The sequence below is a fragment of the Taurulus bubalis genome (assembly GCF_910589615.1).
Source record: "Taurulus bubalis genome assembly, chromosome: 3".
Classification (NCBI taxonomy): domain Eukaryota; kingdom Metazoa; phylum Chordata; class Actinopteri; order Perciformes; family Cottidae; genus Taurulus; species Taurulus bubalis.
The window spans coordinates 14,478,814-14,495,157 of record NC_136591.1 but is presented as its reverse complement, the minus strand read 5'-3'; the positions used below and the strand labels follow the sequence as shown (position 1 = coordinate 14,495,157).

The 16,344-nt window shown below is 42.3% G+C and overlaps 1 protein-coding gene across 1 annotated transcript; it reads left to right on the top strand.

The window, feature by feature from the left end:
• Positions 1-3,997: 3,997 nt before the first annotated feature.
• On the top strand, positions 3,998-16,339 carry alox12 (arachidonate 12-lipoxygenase; the record flags this gene model as incomplete). The annotated part of the gene is made up of 14 exons (XM_079215638.1): positions 3,998-4,144; positions 4,249-4,450; positions 5,977-6,058; positions 6,148-6,270; positions 6,592-6,698; positions 7,698-7,870; positions 7,967-8,110; positions 8,597-8,800; positions 11,270-11,356; positions 11,434-11,603; positions 12,703-12,824; positions 13,964-14,064; positions 14,147-14,317; positions 15,076-16,339. The coding sequence occupies 14 exons, from the start codon at positions 3,998-4,000 to the stop codon at positions 15,253-15,255; spliced, it is 2,013 nt and encodes a 670-aa protein (XP_079071764.1). The 3' UTR covers positions 15,256-16,339.
• Positions 16,340-16,344: the final 5 nt, after the last annotated feature.

Here is a 16,344-nt window from a genome sequence, read left to right as displayed (position 1 = left end):
TGTCGAGCAAGTCAGGATAAGTGTTGAGCTCCACTGTATGGCATTCCAAGACTATACATATAAGCTTCTGGTTGTGTTTAGTTACCACTGAGAAGGCCAAGATTTATGAGGTTGTACAAATACTCAAAGTGAATATTCCTGTCGGACAAGTTGAGAATGGTCCCCTGTATGTCTGAGTGTCGCTGAATCAGCTAAAACCTGTCCTACCTCTAATTGCCCTAATCCCATTTGTCAGCTCCACATTTCTGCAATGATGCAGGTTTGACTTCCTCGGCTCTTCGCTAAGGAACTAAGTCTTTCAAAACATTTAAAGTTGTTGTTAAATGTGCATGTTAAATGTAAGATATATCGAATAGCTTGGTCACGTTGCTGCAGCCCGGCTTTTAACAAAGACTAAAGGAAAGGAGAGTGCAGCATATCAGCCTTCACTGCAGCTTCCATAAAGCGGAGTTTATCTGAACCTTTTTACACTCAAGCCACCAGCTCACATTCATTGACTGTGTTCAGACCTTCTGTGTTCACACGGTCCACAGGGTGCTCACACCTCTCCCACACACATGCCTCAAGTCTTTAGGGTTACAACATCTGTGTTTTACGGCTGTTACATCATCATCATCATTGCCATGTGGGTGATGTAAGCCAGGCTTCCCATATGACCAAATGTGACTTTTTTAGTCCGGTTCAGTTAACTAAAAAGTTTCAGAGGCCTTACTGAACACAATTATGTAGCTTATGTTACATAATAATAATTATTAGACAAAAAAAGTATAATAAAGTGAGGACATTAACGGATAAATAAAATATATCCTGCATAGGTCGTACACCAGGAAATGGAATGAACAAAACTCAAATAAGGAGTAAAATTGGAATAAAAAAGAAAAATGTGACAAAAAAAATATGATCAAGTATTACCATGTAAGATTACCGACTACCATTGGTAGCTTCCCTCTCCTTCAAAGTCAGAATGTGGAGTTTCTACAGCTTCTGATATGCGGCTCTGAAACATGAGCGCTATCTCCAAGCCGCATCTATGCAGCCCTGATATTGACCCAACTTCCCTTTAGAAACTTCCCTTTAGCAACTCTCTCTCTCTCACTCCCTCCCTGTTGAAGAGCAAGGTGAGACCACACAAAGGACTGAGTGTGAGAGCAGTCGGTTGAGCTGTGAAGTAAGAGTGAGAGAGTGAGTTGGAGAGAAAAAACCCAGCTTCAAACTGTCTGAGAGAAAGGGACGATGTGTGCTGACCAAGATAACTGTTGAACTCACAGATCTGCGACGACTTGCAAAAGAGAAGAAATCCGGAGGTGAGAGGAAATAAAGAGGGAAGTGCCGGAGTACAAACGGAGCTAAAGGAAATCAAGAGGAAAGAAGAGGAGGGGACTTGTCCTCAGTTGGGAAAACTATTCTGGACTAAGGTGAGTGTTTTTCTCTCCCTAGACACGTTCTCATGCTCTCATGCTCACATGCTCACAAACGTTGGTTCAAGAATGTAAGTGACGCTCAGCTGAAACAAGTATATTTGGAATGAAGACAATATTCAAACTTCAGACATGCCTTCAAACTCTTCCCCCCCTTGGTAAAGAGTCCTGTCGACCACATGACAGAATCTCTTACATTATTGTTAAAATGCCTCTAAGCATTGGAAGCTGCTGGACCGACTCATGAGTCAATGCTGAAGCAACAAGTTGCTGCTCGGAGCTCCTCCACATGCACAAATATATATATATATAGAGTTTATAGTTTAAGTGATTTTGAAAGTGGCATGGTTATTGGTGCCAGACGGCCTGGTTTGAGTATTTCAAAAACTGCGGATCTACTGGGTGTTTCACGCACAACCATCTCGGGGGTTTACAGAGAACGGTTCGAAAAAGAGAAAATATCCAGTGGGCGGCAGTTGTGTGGACGAAAATGCCTCGTTGATGTCAGAGGTCAGAGGAGAAGGGGCAGAGTGGTTTGAGGTGATAGAAAGGAAACAGTAACTCAAATAACCACCGAGGTATGCAGAGTACCATTGGTCTGATGAGTCTGGATTTCAGCTGCGACATTCAGATGGTTGGGTCAGAATTTGGCGTAAACAATATGAAAGCATTTCAAAAAACATGTCTGTATATGTATAGACATGGCTCAAAGTAATTTCAACAATCTTTCAGACAAATCATGATAATGGAATCTTGTAATATGGAATGCAGGTGTGGTGCAGGCAAAAGAGTAGATGATGATGATGAAGAAGAAGAAGATGATGATGATGGTGATGTTGGGATGAAGAGAAGCCAGCCTAAAATAACCTCGACCCAACCTGCCAAAGAAGAAAGACAAGAGTGGGAGGAGCAAAAAACAAAAGCTCACAAAAGCTGCTCTAGTCACAACCCGCTGGAGGTATGCCGGTTATCTGTTGTCTCATCAGCTCATTTGCATTGGTGTTAAACATTTGCTTACTCTGGTATTCAAATTAATACATGGCAGTTCTCCTCATATCAACACGTCAATGCCCTCACAGAATATGTGACCGCTAGTGTATTCACTGTGGTGAAGGGTTTGATTCCTTAAGACGTGCTGCAGAAGACAAGCTTCTACGTCTATGAGCGCCGTTTCAGACTGACTCACAGGGGTCTTGTATTGAAGATGTATATCTGCAGTACACTATGTTCTGATAATTGTAGCCGACTTATAACATTGAATCTGATAAAAGTTTGCTTTCCTGATTAGAGGGAAAAAAACTACCTGCCTAAATGCATTTATTAGGTCTATGTATAACATATTTCATTTGGGTATATGTTTTCATAAAACAAAACAAAAAAATATATAAATCTCCTCTAAATGTCTGCTTTTACCTGTTCAGGATCATATAAAGTGAAATGGCAGTAAAAATGGTCCGAAAAGTTAATTTAAGCACAAATTCTCTTGTGATTTACAGATGAATCGAGTCACGATGGTGGTCAAGTGTTTCTCAATAAAAAAAGTTAGGGAAACACTGATAATAAGTGAACCTTTCCTGTATAAACATGTGGGGCTTCTTCAGAGACATCAACTTGATCATCTTGTATAACTGCTGTATAACATGTTGTTCTTGGTGAAAGCAGAGTTAACAGAGACCAGTAAGGACCAGCTGTAGGTTAGGGGGGTTAGGTTTAGATGAGGCCACTTATCCAGACTGGTCAACACTAGGGGTTCAGGTCTGGCTCCCAGTTGGTGTTTCAGTCCCAAAGGAGTTGGATGGGGTTGCAGTGTTTCCCACAGGATTTCGTGAGACCTCGGACCCTCAGGCACGCTTCCCCGTAGGACAATTTAGCACATTTTAAGGGTAAATGTATCTATTCGGTGCACTTTAAAGGCAAAATTAAGAGGCTGGATCTACAAAAATAAGTACATTAAGGCGACACAAGTACTGTACTTAGGTACAATTTGGAGGTACTTAGCCTATACTTTACTTGAGTATTTCAATTCTATATAACTTTATACCTTAAATCCACTGCATCTCAGAGGGAAATGTTATACATTTATCTTCACTCCATTTATTTGACAATATTAGTTACTAATTAGGCTACTTTGCTAATTGTGATTACTAATACTTCATATAAATCAACTAATAACACACATTATTGTGTCAATAACTATAATCCAATGATGTAGGCCAACCGTGAATAAATTATTTAAAATATATACTAATATACTTTTACTATTGATGCCAATACTTTTGTACTTTTTGAAACATCCAAACCAAACTAGTAGGGAGCTAACCAGTCCAGCGGTTGAGAAGTGTAACATTATTTTCGGTTTGTTATGAAACTGTGGCGGGACAAAATAGAGTTTGGCGGGCCGCCATGTTTAAACGGAACAACCACGAGCTGGCTACACGGAATATGTAACGTTACATCAAAGAAGATAAAACACAGGCTTTAGAATGGTGATCTGAAGGAGGGCCCTGAGGTCTAATCAGTACAAACTAATATGCAACAAAAAGTTTAACGTTCCACTGTGTGTGTGCTCACGTCCTCAGATGGCAGTCTACACTGTAAACATAGCAACGGGTACATCAGAGTATTCAGGCACCAACAACTACGTTTTCGTGACCCTGGTGGGGGAGAAAGGGGAGAGTGAACGCACCATGCTGGACAACCCCGGACTGGACTTCTGTCGTGGAGCAGTGAGTGTGTGTGGAATGATGACGAGTGATGACGAGTGGACCGATGTGTGTTCAAACAGTGATAGCAGGGACGACTCTCCTTCTCATCCCTCCATCTCTATCAGGTGGACCAGTACAAGGTGACCAGCCCTTCACCTCTAGGCTCCCTGCTGCTGGTCAGACTGGAGAAGCAGAGGTACTGGTTGGAAGATAACTGGTTCTGTAGATACGTCACGGTGGAGCCTCCGGGTGGAGACAAAGTGCTGACTTTCCCGTGCTACCGCTGGCTGATCGGAGACGTCAAGGTGGAGATAAGAGAGGGAACAGGTAGGAAGGGTTCTAGGGATTCAGAATCAACTACTCACGGGTGCAGGGTGACAAATGCCTCTTGACAGCCAAGCATCGAGTTCTATCTCGGTGCTGGCACAAGGCCAATGACATGCACCTCCTGTGTGTGTGTGTGTGTGTGTGTGTGTGTGTGTGTGTGTGTGTGTGTGTGTGTGAACAGATCATTCTTTCAGCTATTTTATAACCTCTTGTTACCGGAACCTGCTATGAACCAGCATGTGCCTCAATGGATGAGTAGGCTAGACTCCGAGGTACAGTGCTAACTTGAAATCCATGGTAGCGTGACCTTGTTACCGCGTTCCGAGGTGGTCTTATACGTGGATCTCAGCCCGGTGTAAATGCGATCTGTACAGCGGGACCACATCCTTAAGAGAAAAGTGTGCAGCAGGTTAAAAGGCGACTCTCGAGCTACACCCTAACAGCAGCCAAAACGACAAGTAGTGGCAAGTTATTTCCCCCTCGCAAAAATGATTGTAAAAAATAAATAATAATAATAACAAAACAACATATTTTGTACCCACTGTAAAGGCCAGTTGACCAGCCATTGTCCATTGCTGCTAAATGCTCGACCAGGATTGGCTCAGTCCAGCCTGTAGTAATACAAAAGAGGCGCGGACGCAGGGGATTAGAATTAGTGTGCCCCATCGTCAATGGCGGGGCTCCCGAATACATGTCTGCTTCTAGAACTGTAAGTCCACGCTGTGGATGCCGGAAGTCGTGACTCACTGTACACCCACCAAGGCCTCTCCCTACTGTGCTGTATTAATGCGCAGGTCAGGGTTTATTTTATACTCGCACTCACCCGATCCGTTATGAGAGCCAATTCACACCGCCCGGCCCATAAAAGCTATCAGCTAAGCTATAAAACAACTGAAAACAACAGCAAATCCGCTAACTGTATATATTGTAGAAGCACATGTTGGATCCTGCTGCTGGGGACAGCTGGAAGCTGTCAGAGGGCTCTCGTCCCCCCTACCCCCTCCCAACAGCCATGAGCAAAACAAGTAACCCTTTCAGACATGAATCAGACACAGACACAGCTTCACTCTCCTTCAGATCTGTCTCAATAGTAGACTACATGTGGAAGTCCATACAGGCTTTATTAGTGTAGAAAAAGTACAGGATTTGATTGCTTTCGATGCGCTTTTGAAAGCGAGCTCACTGGACGCGCTTGTTGCTGGATGCACAGCACTGCTCTTTTACCAAGGCCCAGATTTCCCATCAAGCAATTCTGGACTGTTGGAGTCTCACCTTTGCTGTTTTATGTGCTAAAATGAATTAGTAATGTGTCTGCACAGAACATTAATGTGGCGGCTCTTACATTTTTTGTACTCTGGGTGTAAATGTTTTTTGTATCTTCACCAAAATACAATTGTCTGGGCAGAGAAAGACCATCCTCTCGGTTGTCGCCCCCCCCTCCCAAAACGTTGCCTCACGGGCCCCTGCAGGTCTGAACTGTTGCTAAAGGTGCTCTTTTCTGTCTCCCTCCTCTTCCTCTCGTGCAGCGAAGACGCTGAGGGACGACTCCTTACCCCAGCTGCAGGCACACAGGAAGACAGAGCTGCAGGAGAGACAGGCGACTTACAGGTCCGACACACGTAAAGACACAACAAGACTGTGTTAGAGGTTATTTTTCTATTCATATTGGTGTCAGGCTGTGTGTCCCTGTCTTTCAGATGGGTAACGTGGGCCCCCGGGATCCCCCGATGTATCGATGCTGAAACAGAAGCAGATTTACCTCAAGACGTCCGCTTTGACAACGAGAAGAGGAGCGACTTTGAACATTCATTACATTATGCGTAGGTGGTGCATGCACACGCACACACACAGACACGCACACACACACACACGCGCACATGCACACACACACACACACACACACACACACACACACACACACACACACACACACACACACACACGCCTGTCTTCCCATACTTGTGAGGACCCCCCACTAACAACAGGCATTTGCTGGCCTCTAAACCTAACCTTAACCAACCCAATTTGATGCATAACCCCACCACTAACCCTAGCCAAAACCTAATTATTAGCTTGACCTTAAAACCAAGTCGCAAACCCAACACGTACGCTAATTTTCGTGCACCTTCTCTTCCCATCAGCTTGCTAGAGCTGTCTCTGAAGAAGCTGGCCATCAGGTTCGGGAAGTCCTGGAGCGACCTGGACGATTTCAAACGGATCTTCTGGAAGCTGAGAAGCCCCATAGCTGGTGGGTAAATACACAGCACACACTCTTTCCAAAACCCGATTGGGAAAATGACCTTTCTTATAGACAATAAATGCAACATGTTTGATACACACAATCTTTTAGATTGGCTATGGAGGACTCCTTGCCTAGATAGTTATTGTCCTTGTTAACATGATGCGGATTAGACTTGACCAGCAAGTACCTTAGATCAGTGATTCTTAACTGGTGGGTCCCGTTTTCAGTGGCCTTTGCCTAGGGGAAAAGTGTTGTTTTTTTGCTGGCTCTGGTTTCAACTTGTTTTGCACTTGTCCCTCCATGTTTTCAGCAGCGTGTGCCTGGTTGGGTCAAACCATCCTGATATGGGAGAGACTCTGGGCTTTTAGCTGCTTCATTTTCTGTAAAGCACAATGTTTTTCAGTATTTACCCAATGATGAGGTAATCACAAGAAAAGTTAATTTTGTATATGAATCCTTTTGAAGTTACTTTTTGTTTCATTTATTCTGAATTTGTAGAAAAGCTGCTCCTCAAGACAGTCAACTTTTTCCATATTATTTGAGTCTTTTTGAAACTACTTCTTAGTTGTTGGACTTTTTTGTTCGTGCATGAAAGCTGTTGAGTCTGAAGATTCTGAATTGTTTTGTATGTTGTAATACCTTGTGTCCTGAAGATGCACTTTTTTCAAATTCAAATGCAACTAATTGAGTGTAAAAGGGAATAGTTCTCTCTTTGGCATCGCCACCAGCTGGTTGTTTTGGTTTATCATTAAACTTGTTTTTGTGTTCACATACATATTCTGTACTATCTCAGGTTCAAACTGCACCATCTTTTCATTAAATTATTTTGAGAAGTTGAGAATGTTCCTCGATTAGGGTCGCGGCTTTTCATTCAGGGGTGATGGTGGGTCCCGGAGCCAGACCAGTTGAGAACCACTGCCTTAGATGGTACAGATTGATTTGACAATGACCTCCAGGGTTAATTACTCATCCAGTATCTACTGAATGTATGTGTCTTTTACTCAGAGTACTGTATGGACCACTGGAAGGAGGACGGGTTCTTTGGCTATCAGTGTATGAACGGCTCCAACCCGAGGATGATCCAGAGGTGCAAGAAGCTGCCAGAGAACTTCCCTGTGGTACCAGACATGGTGCAGAGCTCCATGGCTCCCAGGACCAACCTGGACAAAGAACTCAAGGTGGAGAAATATTGTCAGTATGATCTATACAAATACAGCGAACTGTCTGTTCCTTTCATGTCCACATTCTTCTTTATCTACTTACCTCCTGTCCAGGCCGGTAATATCTACCTGTTGGACTATGCCATCATGGATGGGGTTCCCACCAACACAATCAAGGACAAACCTCAGTACATCGCTGCTCCACTCTGTCTCCTGTACCAACACCCAGACGACGGACTCATACCTATTGCTATACAGGTATATCATTCACAACCCATCATGTCCATATACCTGTCCTGAAGTAATGAACTCAACATGTCACTGATGTGCATGCACACAATCACACAGGCTGAAGTTATGATCAATGAAACTTGATTAGCACCTGCAAATTAAGCAATTAAGTCATTAGGGGGAGATGGTTTAGAATTAGTTATTGGAGGATTAAATATTTTATGAAAGTCTGTGAATATTGAGTGAAAAACCTAAAAAGGACATCTGAGATTAGTGAATGCATGCTTACAACACTGCCAATATAAGAATATTGAATGAAAACCTGAAAGTGAATGTAAATCTAATAGAAAACATAGAAAAACCTGAGAAATTTGACTAAAATCGTGTGGAAAAAATTGGTGACTAATAACAGCTCATCATATGGTCTGGGAGGTCCTACGTGTAAAGTTCAGGTTCCCTTTAATGCAGTGGAACAGGAGTGCCTATAACGGTTCCACCTCCTTGTTCTTGTAGCTGGAGCAGACCCCAGGCTTGGACATGCCCATATTCCTGCCCAGAGACCCACCCCTGGCCTGGCTATTGGCTAAGATGTGGGTGCGTCACGCTGAGTTCCAGGTGTTCCAGCTGCTGTCTCACCTGCTCAGGACTCACCTGGTGATAGAGGTGTTTTGTGTGGCCACGCTGAGGCAGCTGCCTGCTGTGCACCCTATTTATAAGGTAAGTCTTATTATTCAGAACTGTAGTTTCTTACTGTAGTTAGTCCTCGGCTCTGATTGGTTGTTTTTCTTTGGTTGCGCCGGAATCAGGGGCGGACTGGGTGAAAAAAGCGGCTCACTCAATACACGGCACACTGCCCATTACACGGCGCGTTCATGATACAGACTGTCATGTGTGGACAGCAAGACACTCACTCTGCTATACGGCTGATTTGTTTGCACTATTACGAGCATGGAGGGAGGTCACACGCAGTGGCGGCCGGCCAATAGAGGGGCCCCACCCACCTTGAGCCACCAAAAAAAAGGAAGATATTTATAGAATTATTAATTATGAAAATTATGAAAATATTAATAAATTATACACATTGTCAATATTTGTGTTTTTGAGCTATGGAATATACCCAGTAATATTTGTAAAATAGGATATCTGCTCAAAAATATGCTTTTCCTGCTTGTCCTCTCCGCCCGTGCACCTCTCAGCTGCCCCTGTGCACATCTCTGCTGTGCCGTGCACGTGCTGGGGCCGAATCGATTTGACCCAAGAAAGACGGGTCTAATAAGCAGTTTAGTCAATCACTGATTAAAGATATAAATGAGTGACTTACAATTTATCCAATCAGCGCCCTAAAAAAGATCCACCGTGGGGCCATTCTCATTTGGCACAAGGGTGCGCGTTCTCGTCTCTGATTCTCGTCTCTCTTGCTTGTCTCTCGTGCTCTCGTGCTTTCTCTCGTGCTTTCTCTCGTGCTTTCTCTCGTGCTTTCTCTCGTGCTTTCTCTCGTGTTTTAAGATGAGATGCTTTTATTTTGAAGGCGGCTCGCAGAGTTTAAAAGAAAGTCGCATTGTGTGCGGATTTAATGTCGAAAAGCTACGGAAAATATGGTCAGGTTTGTATACGAATTAGAAACAGTAACGTATTAGCACTCCCCGAACAGACACAAAGTTAGTTTAAGTTGTAATAACTGTGTATGTTTTAAGGAAATTAGCGTACGTGTTGGGTCTGTGTGTGTATACGCCCGCAGCTCTTTTTTCCTGTCTCCCAGGATTAGAGAATTGTGTTTTTTTCAAAACAAAAACTGTGTTATCTCTTCATCCACAGTTCCGATCTAATTCATTTATATTGCTAAAGTACTTAACCCTTGTGAGAAGATACGTGTCGGTTTACATTTAAAAAAAGATCGTTACATTTGAATAATTACGTAAGCTCCTCAACATGACTACTGATTTTAACGTTTTACTAAAACAAAGTACCCCTAACAATGGCGGATTTCAGTCAAAGTAACTTCCCTGTAACCTACGAGACTGTGGGAGTCTAACAGTAACGGTAAGAGCATTGTCTGATCACTATTGGTGTCTCCGCACTGCAAAGCCTAGGGCTTATGGCATGCAAACTAAGAGTAAGCTAACATAATTATATATTATTATATTATATGTATATTTGGACCGACCCACTTAGCTATTTTAACCACTTTGATGAATAAAAAAAAAAGGCCATGGATGTCAATGAGTACAGCCGAGCCTCCCAGTTGCGTTTCTGGAATACGTTTCCATGCATTTTAGGGCTGAAAATATCCGCTCGACAGTGGCAGTCGATATTGGGGTCGTCACTGCCAAACATGCGTTGTCATTAAATCCGCCACCAAGTCCGTTTCTCCTCCTCCTTCAGCCATTGAGTATAAAAAAAGTACACTAAGTAAAACACTCAAAATGTAATTACTTCTCTAACATATGTTTCAACAACCTGAAATATACTTACTCCTTCCTACTGAGTTCAGCTGGCTAGTTTTCTGTTAGACAGAAGTCATGCTGGCACAGTGACCAATCGTACGTCAAAGAATACACCCAGCTTGTCAAACTAAATATCTGATTTGTTGAAGTCTATGACAATCAACGACAACGTCCACTCTCAGTGCACTTTAATCTGCAAAGGCCAGCTTGAATTGCTTTGCTTCCATGGAGACATAGAGGTGAAATCTGATTGGATGAAAGTTCTCTTTCAAACCAGCTGCACTGAAGCAGCGCTGCAGGCTGAAGGCAGAGCAACAGAGGAAGACAGGAGCTGTGCAATGAGAAAATAAGCTAATAGGGACAAATAATTATAATACATGTAGTGTATTTGAAAAACAATTATATTATAAAATAGCTATAACTTCCACTTTGTCATTTTTCTATTGCTGTTAAATTTATCCGACTCAACACACCCTGCAGAAATGTGCCTCATAATCTCTCTTTTCATTTGAAAGATCTGCAGGAAGTGCTGGGTTTCACTGATGTTAACTTGACGACAATAAAAAAAAGTCAAGGTGACATGAATGCTGAGGATTGTACATTATACCGAGTGTACCATGTGACCTACTGGAGTGTGGGTCACATGGTACTTCTCCTCAATGCTTTTTCCAGACTTTAATTAGTAACAGTTAATTTGTTGGTTCTATTCTTTTAGACTCTGTTCTGTGTCTTCCCGCTGCAGCTCCTGGCTCCTCATCTGCGTTACACTTTAGAGATCAACTGTAGAGGGCGCACTCAGCTCATCTCACCTAACGGCATCTTCAAAAGGGTATGTCACTGGGCCCTCCGCCTCATCACAGACACATTATGGATTTTAAAACAGTCTGACGATGGTTGTGTGTGCAGGTTGTCTCTACGGGCGGTGACGGCCTGGTGATTCTGGCTCAGAGGGAGTACAAGGTGCTGACCTACCGCTCCCTGCAGCCTTCCCTGGACTTCCCTGACAGAGGCGTCTCCCAGCTCCCAAGCTACTTCTACAGAGAACACAGTCTAATGCTGTGGGAGGCCATACTCAGGTATTAGACCCTATGCTCACACTAGCAGCTGGCAGGGCACTACTGCTGGTTCTGCTGCTTTATTCTGAAGACCAAACGGAAGTTAGAGTGTCTTTATCTTCCATAATTTGACTTTTTTCTGAATGAAATGGAATATGTAAGTGCTTGGTAGCTTCTAAATCCTTCAGATTTGATTGGACATGTAAACATATTTCACTATATTATATATGCAGTGTGCCGACCAGTATCTTACCAGATGCTCACCATCCACACTGGATACGTCTGAATACAGCACACAGCTGCCTGTCTATACAAGTGTCCTCCTACCTATACCCAGACACTTTAAAATCATCACAGTATTTGAAGTGTAGATGTAGATTCACTGCAGATCATTTTATATCTGGATTTAAAAAACATTAACAATAAAATGTACTTCTACGTCATTTAATATGACATTAAAATGGCTGTGGGACCTAAATAGAGTAATATTTTATCAGCGTAAAGAGATATTTTGTTTGAATACGCGTTGGATTTTCAGTGCAAGTGGTTCAATTGATTTATCAAACAAAAGTGATGGAAAGAGGAAGCCCAGATGGGAGCTGATATGATATGTAAATTTTCCATTTGCCGTTTATCATATTCATAAATATTTTTTTGTGGATAATTTGTTGGATAAAGTCCCATTCACATTAGTTAACTGATTCCTCTGCGTCAGTAAAAGTAAAATACAGTATTTGTGACATATAGGTTGCATTGAAAAATGTATATTTTCATTAAATTAACCTTTGTTGAATGAATATACAAATCATTGGCTTGACGAGTAGGCCCACAGAATGTAGACACTTTCATTTCTACTTCTGTAATATAATTGGAGAATTTTGAGTCTTCGGGGTGGAAGATTGAGTTTTTCAACTGTTTACATGAGGTTTAATCAGAATGAAAAAAGACAAGATCTTGATTTTGCATTTCTGTCCCAGGAATCAATAAACACACCAATAAAAGGAGTCTTGGTTTGGCTAATTCGCTCGTCTTTAGTGTTCATACCCTGCACACAGGTTCCCCTAGTGCTCGTGATGTGAGGACACCACTGAGATTCATTTAGCTGTGCCCGTTCCTCCAGTTTTGTCTCAGGGATTGTAGGCCTGTACTACCAGTCAGACCAGGATGTGCAGGAGGACCTGGAGCTCCAAGCCTGGATCAGAGACATCTCACTGGAAGGCTTCACAGAACTCCCCAACTTTGGTCAGTGATTAATATCCTGCATTTGTATCCTTATTATCACCCAGGTTAAAAAGCAAGCTTCCAGCAGGGCATTTTTTTTATAAAGATCTTAACGGAACTATGTGGAGCTTTGAGAAGATCCTTGTGAGGGTGGCCATTAAGTGAAATGTAGTCAGCATCCCGTTGCTTGCACACCAAGCGTTATTACATCACAATCATATATCAAATTTAGAATAACGCTCCTATATTTTATTTGGACCATTGATTCTAATTAGCTTGCCGTTTACAAATTGCTTTATTAGCTCACGGTACGTAGCAACAAAAACAAGATCCACGTTGCATAGCTACGGTACAGCCACCTAGCTAAGGTACAGCCACCTAGCTAAGGTACGGCCACCTGGCTACGGTACAGCCACCTAGCTACGGTACAGCCACCTAGCCAGTGTTGGGGGTAACGAGTTACAAAGTAATGGATCACAGTAACGATATTACTATTATAGGTAACAAAGTAAAGTAACGCATTACACTCAAAATATTGGTAACTTCACTACTTTACTAGACCTAACGGGGACTCTGACCAAAGGTAGTAGCGGCTCGTAACCCGACGTTTACGGTAGATTGTTCATGCAGGAAATGTCGTGTGACTCGCGCGATTATAATTATTGGAAATTATATTAATTAATAATAATAAATTATTATTGAAAATTGAAAATAAAGTGATGAAAGGGCCATGGTGTTTATCCATGTATCTTTGCAGTTAATTTGGACATTTGCTTAAAAAAATGGAAAGTAAAGTAACTAGTAGTGAAGTTACTTTTCAAATGCAGTAACTAGTAAAGTAATCTAGTTACAATTTTCAGAAGTAACTAGTAACGTGTAACTAGTTACTTTTTCTGAGTAACTACCCCAACACTGCACCTAGCTAAGGTACAGCCACCTAGCTAACCGTATCTTAGCATAGATTAGTTGAGTTGGCTAGTATGCTACCCCTGCCTTGCATCACGCTTGGCAAGTACTTGGGAGCTAGCATAACTATCACATCCTTCTGGTGTACCGCATGTCAAATTTGTGCGAAAGTTGCAGGAATAATTCAGATAAAGTGCTGTCAGACATGATGTATAGTTTGTGCATGTAATTCTTGATGGTGGATGTCTGCTCAGGTCTGCCCAGTGAGCTCGGCTCCAGAGAGGAACTCTCCACCCTGCTGTCAGTGGTCATCTTCCACAGCACCGCCCAGCACGCTGCCACCAACAACGGACAGGTGAACACCGCGAGGAGTCACAGTCACATCCTACACAGAGGGGGTTTAACTAATTCTCTCTCTGCTGATGGTTTCCTCCCAGTTTGACTGGTGTGCCTGGGTCCCCAACACCCCCTGCACCATGAGACACCCCCCACCAACAGACAAGGATGCTGTCACCATGGAGATGATCATGGCCACCCTTCCGGACGTCAGCCAGTCCTGTGTGCAGATGGCTATCACATGGCATCTGGGGCGGGCACAGCCAGACGCAGTGAGTCCATCTGTCTGGTTTATGTGGCAATAGATCATATATATATTAAATTCTAATTTTGATAGGCTGACATCGCTGATAAATGAAAGGTTCGAGTATGGGGTAAGTGAGAAAAAAATTATTCTGGTCATCCATTTCTCGGTCTGAATATAAATGTTTTCTCTGCTCTGTTTATGATTAAAGAACAGGTGAAAAAAAGTTTTGTTTGTTGTTGTAAAACTTATTTCGGCCACAAGAGTCTGAATTGTACCACTATCCCATGTTCTGAATAACACACAATACTTGACTCTAGTGTTTAGAGTGCTTGGTAAAATTAAATTCCCACCGGTTCTCAAGTCATAAACACTGGAGAGAAAACTATTTGGATAAGCAGACTTTTGTTCTCCTGACTTGCAGTTGAGTCACTTTACTTCTTATTTATTCAAGACACAACATTGCAATAGAGGGGAACGGACTTTAATCTATTTGGAAAATAATTAACCAGTGGTGTGTCTCTTACAGGAAGAAGGTGCCTGCTACTTACTGTCTCCATAGGGACCATTGATGTCTACAAGCTGACAAATAGAATCATAAAATTAAAGCACAGACATGATCTGGTAGAAACCACAAAAATGTATTGTCACAATAAACGTGGTGGCAGCAATACACAGCTCATTATTTTTGTATTCGGCTTTGCCGCTGGTCTTTTAGACAGCACACACCATAATGTTCACAATTTTTTTATAAAACATATGTACTGTGTGTTTCCTCCTGCCTAGATTCCGTTGGGCCAATACACAGAGGAGCACTTCACTGAGGGGCGGGCCCAGGAGCTGATTGACAGCTTCACAGCAGAGCTGAAGGAGATTGAGAAGCACATTGTGGGTCAGAATGAAGGCCTGGAGCTCCAGTACCTGTTCCTCCTGCCCAGCCGCATAGAGAACAGCATCACTATATAGAGAGACTGACGGATCCGTGTCAATCTGTGCATCTACTGTGAGCTACGGAAGCCCCGAGAGGGCAGTGAGAGAGAAAAAAGAAATTCTGGTCCTAAAGATATTTACACACTCTAAATTAATCCCACGTTTCTTTCTTTTCATTAATTTGCGCATCAATTACTTTTTTTTAAACAGCTTTAAGCTTTCTTAAAATATTACGCGCAGACAACATTTTCAATCCGAGTGAGGTCGTTTCTTTCTGAGTTTTCGTACTGAAGATATCGACCAATCCCGTTGTGATGAACGGACGCATTCAGTATGTCTACTATAGTGCACAACAACACGAAGGATCCACTACTCGAAATCTATTACTCCTTTCAACCTAGTTGAGTCATATTTCTGTAGTGGTGCGTTTCAGCCTCTTGTGGCCCAAATGAGTATGACAATATTGTAATAATATATATTTTTTAATTCATCTGCTCAACCTTTTTTCCCCCTCACTTACCTTTCGGTGCTTCCGTAGTGATTCAATGTTGTAAAAAACATTGTTAAAAAAATGTAAAAAAGCCAAAACGTTAAATATTTTTCTTTCTAGGAATATTAGATCATTTATGATTTGTATGACATGTTAAATTGAACAGCCAATGTGTGTGAATGAAGCAACAGAGGCCGTTTGGTTGTGTCACGGCACCATAACTGTCACGGCATTGTTTAACCGTTCATTATTGAAGCATGAAATATACCATTTTGAGTGGAATGCGGGAGACTGAGAACTGCTTCGGTCTCTGAAAACTTCACATTGGGTGATCAACAGAGAAGGGGTCAAAGGTGATGGACCAGGGGGTGGTCAGTCGAAAGACCAAGGAGGAGATTTACCTATGCAGCAGCTGAAAGCTCATACACACGTTGAGTTAAGCTCTTTTTGTCAGTGCACCCTTTTCATTTTTATATTTAGACAATATTTTCATCTATAGGCATTTACCACATTATTAAGACCTTGTATCCCTAATTACGACAGCCGTTGATGTGTTGAAAAGCTAACTTCAAAGGAAACTTTGAAGAAGTGAAACATCCAGGCTTGTGTTAATAAAAACTAATCAAATCACTCAG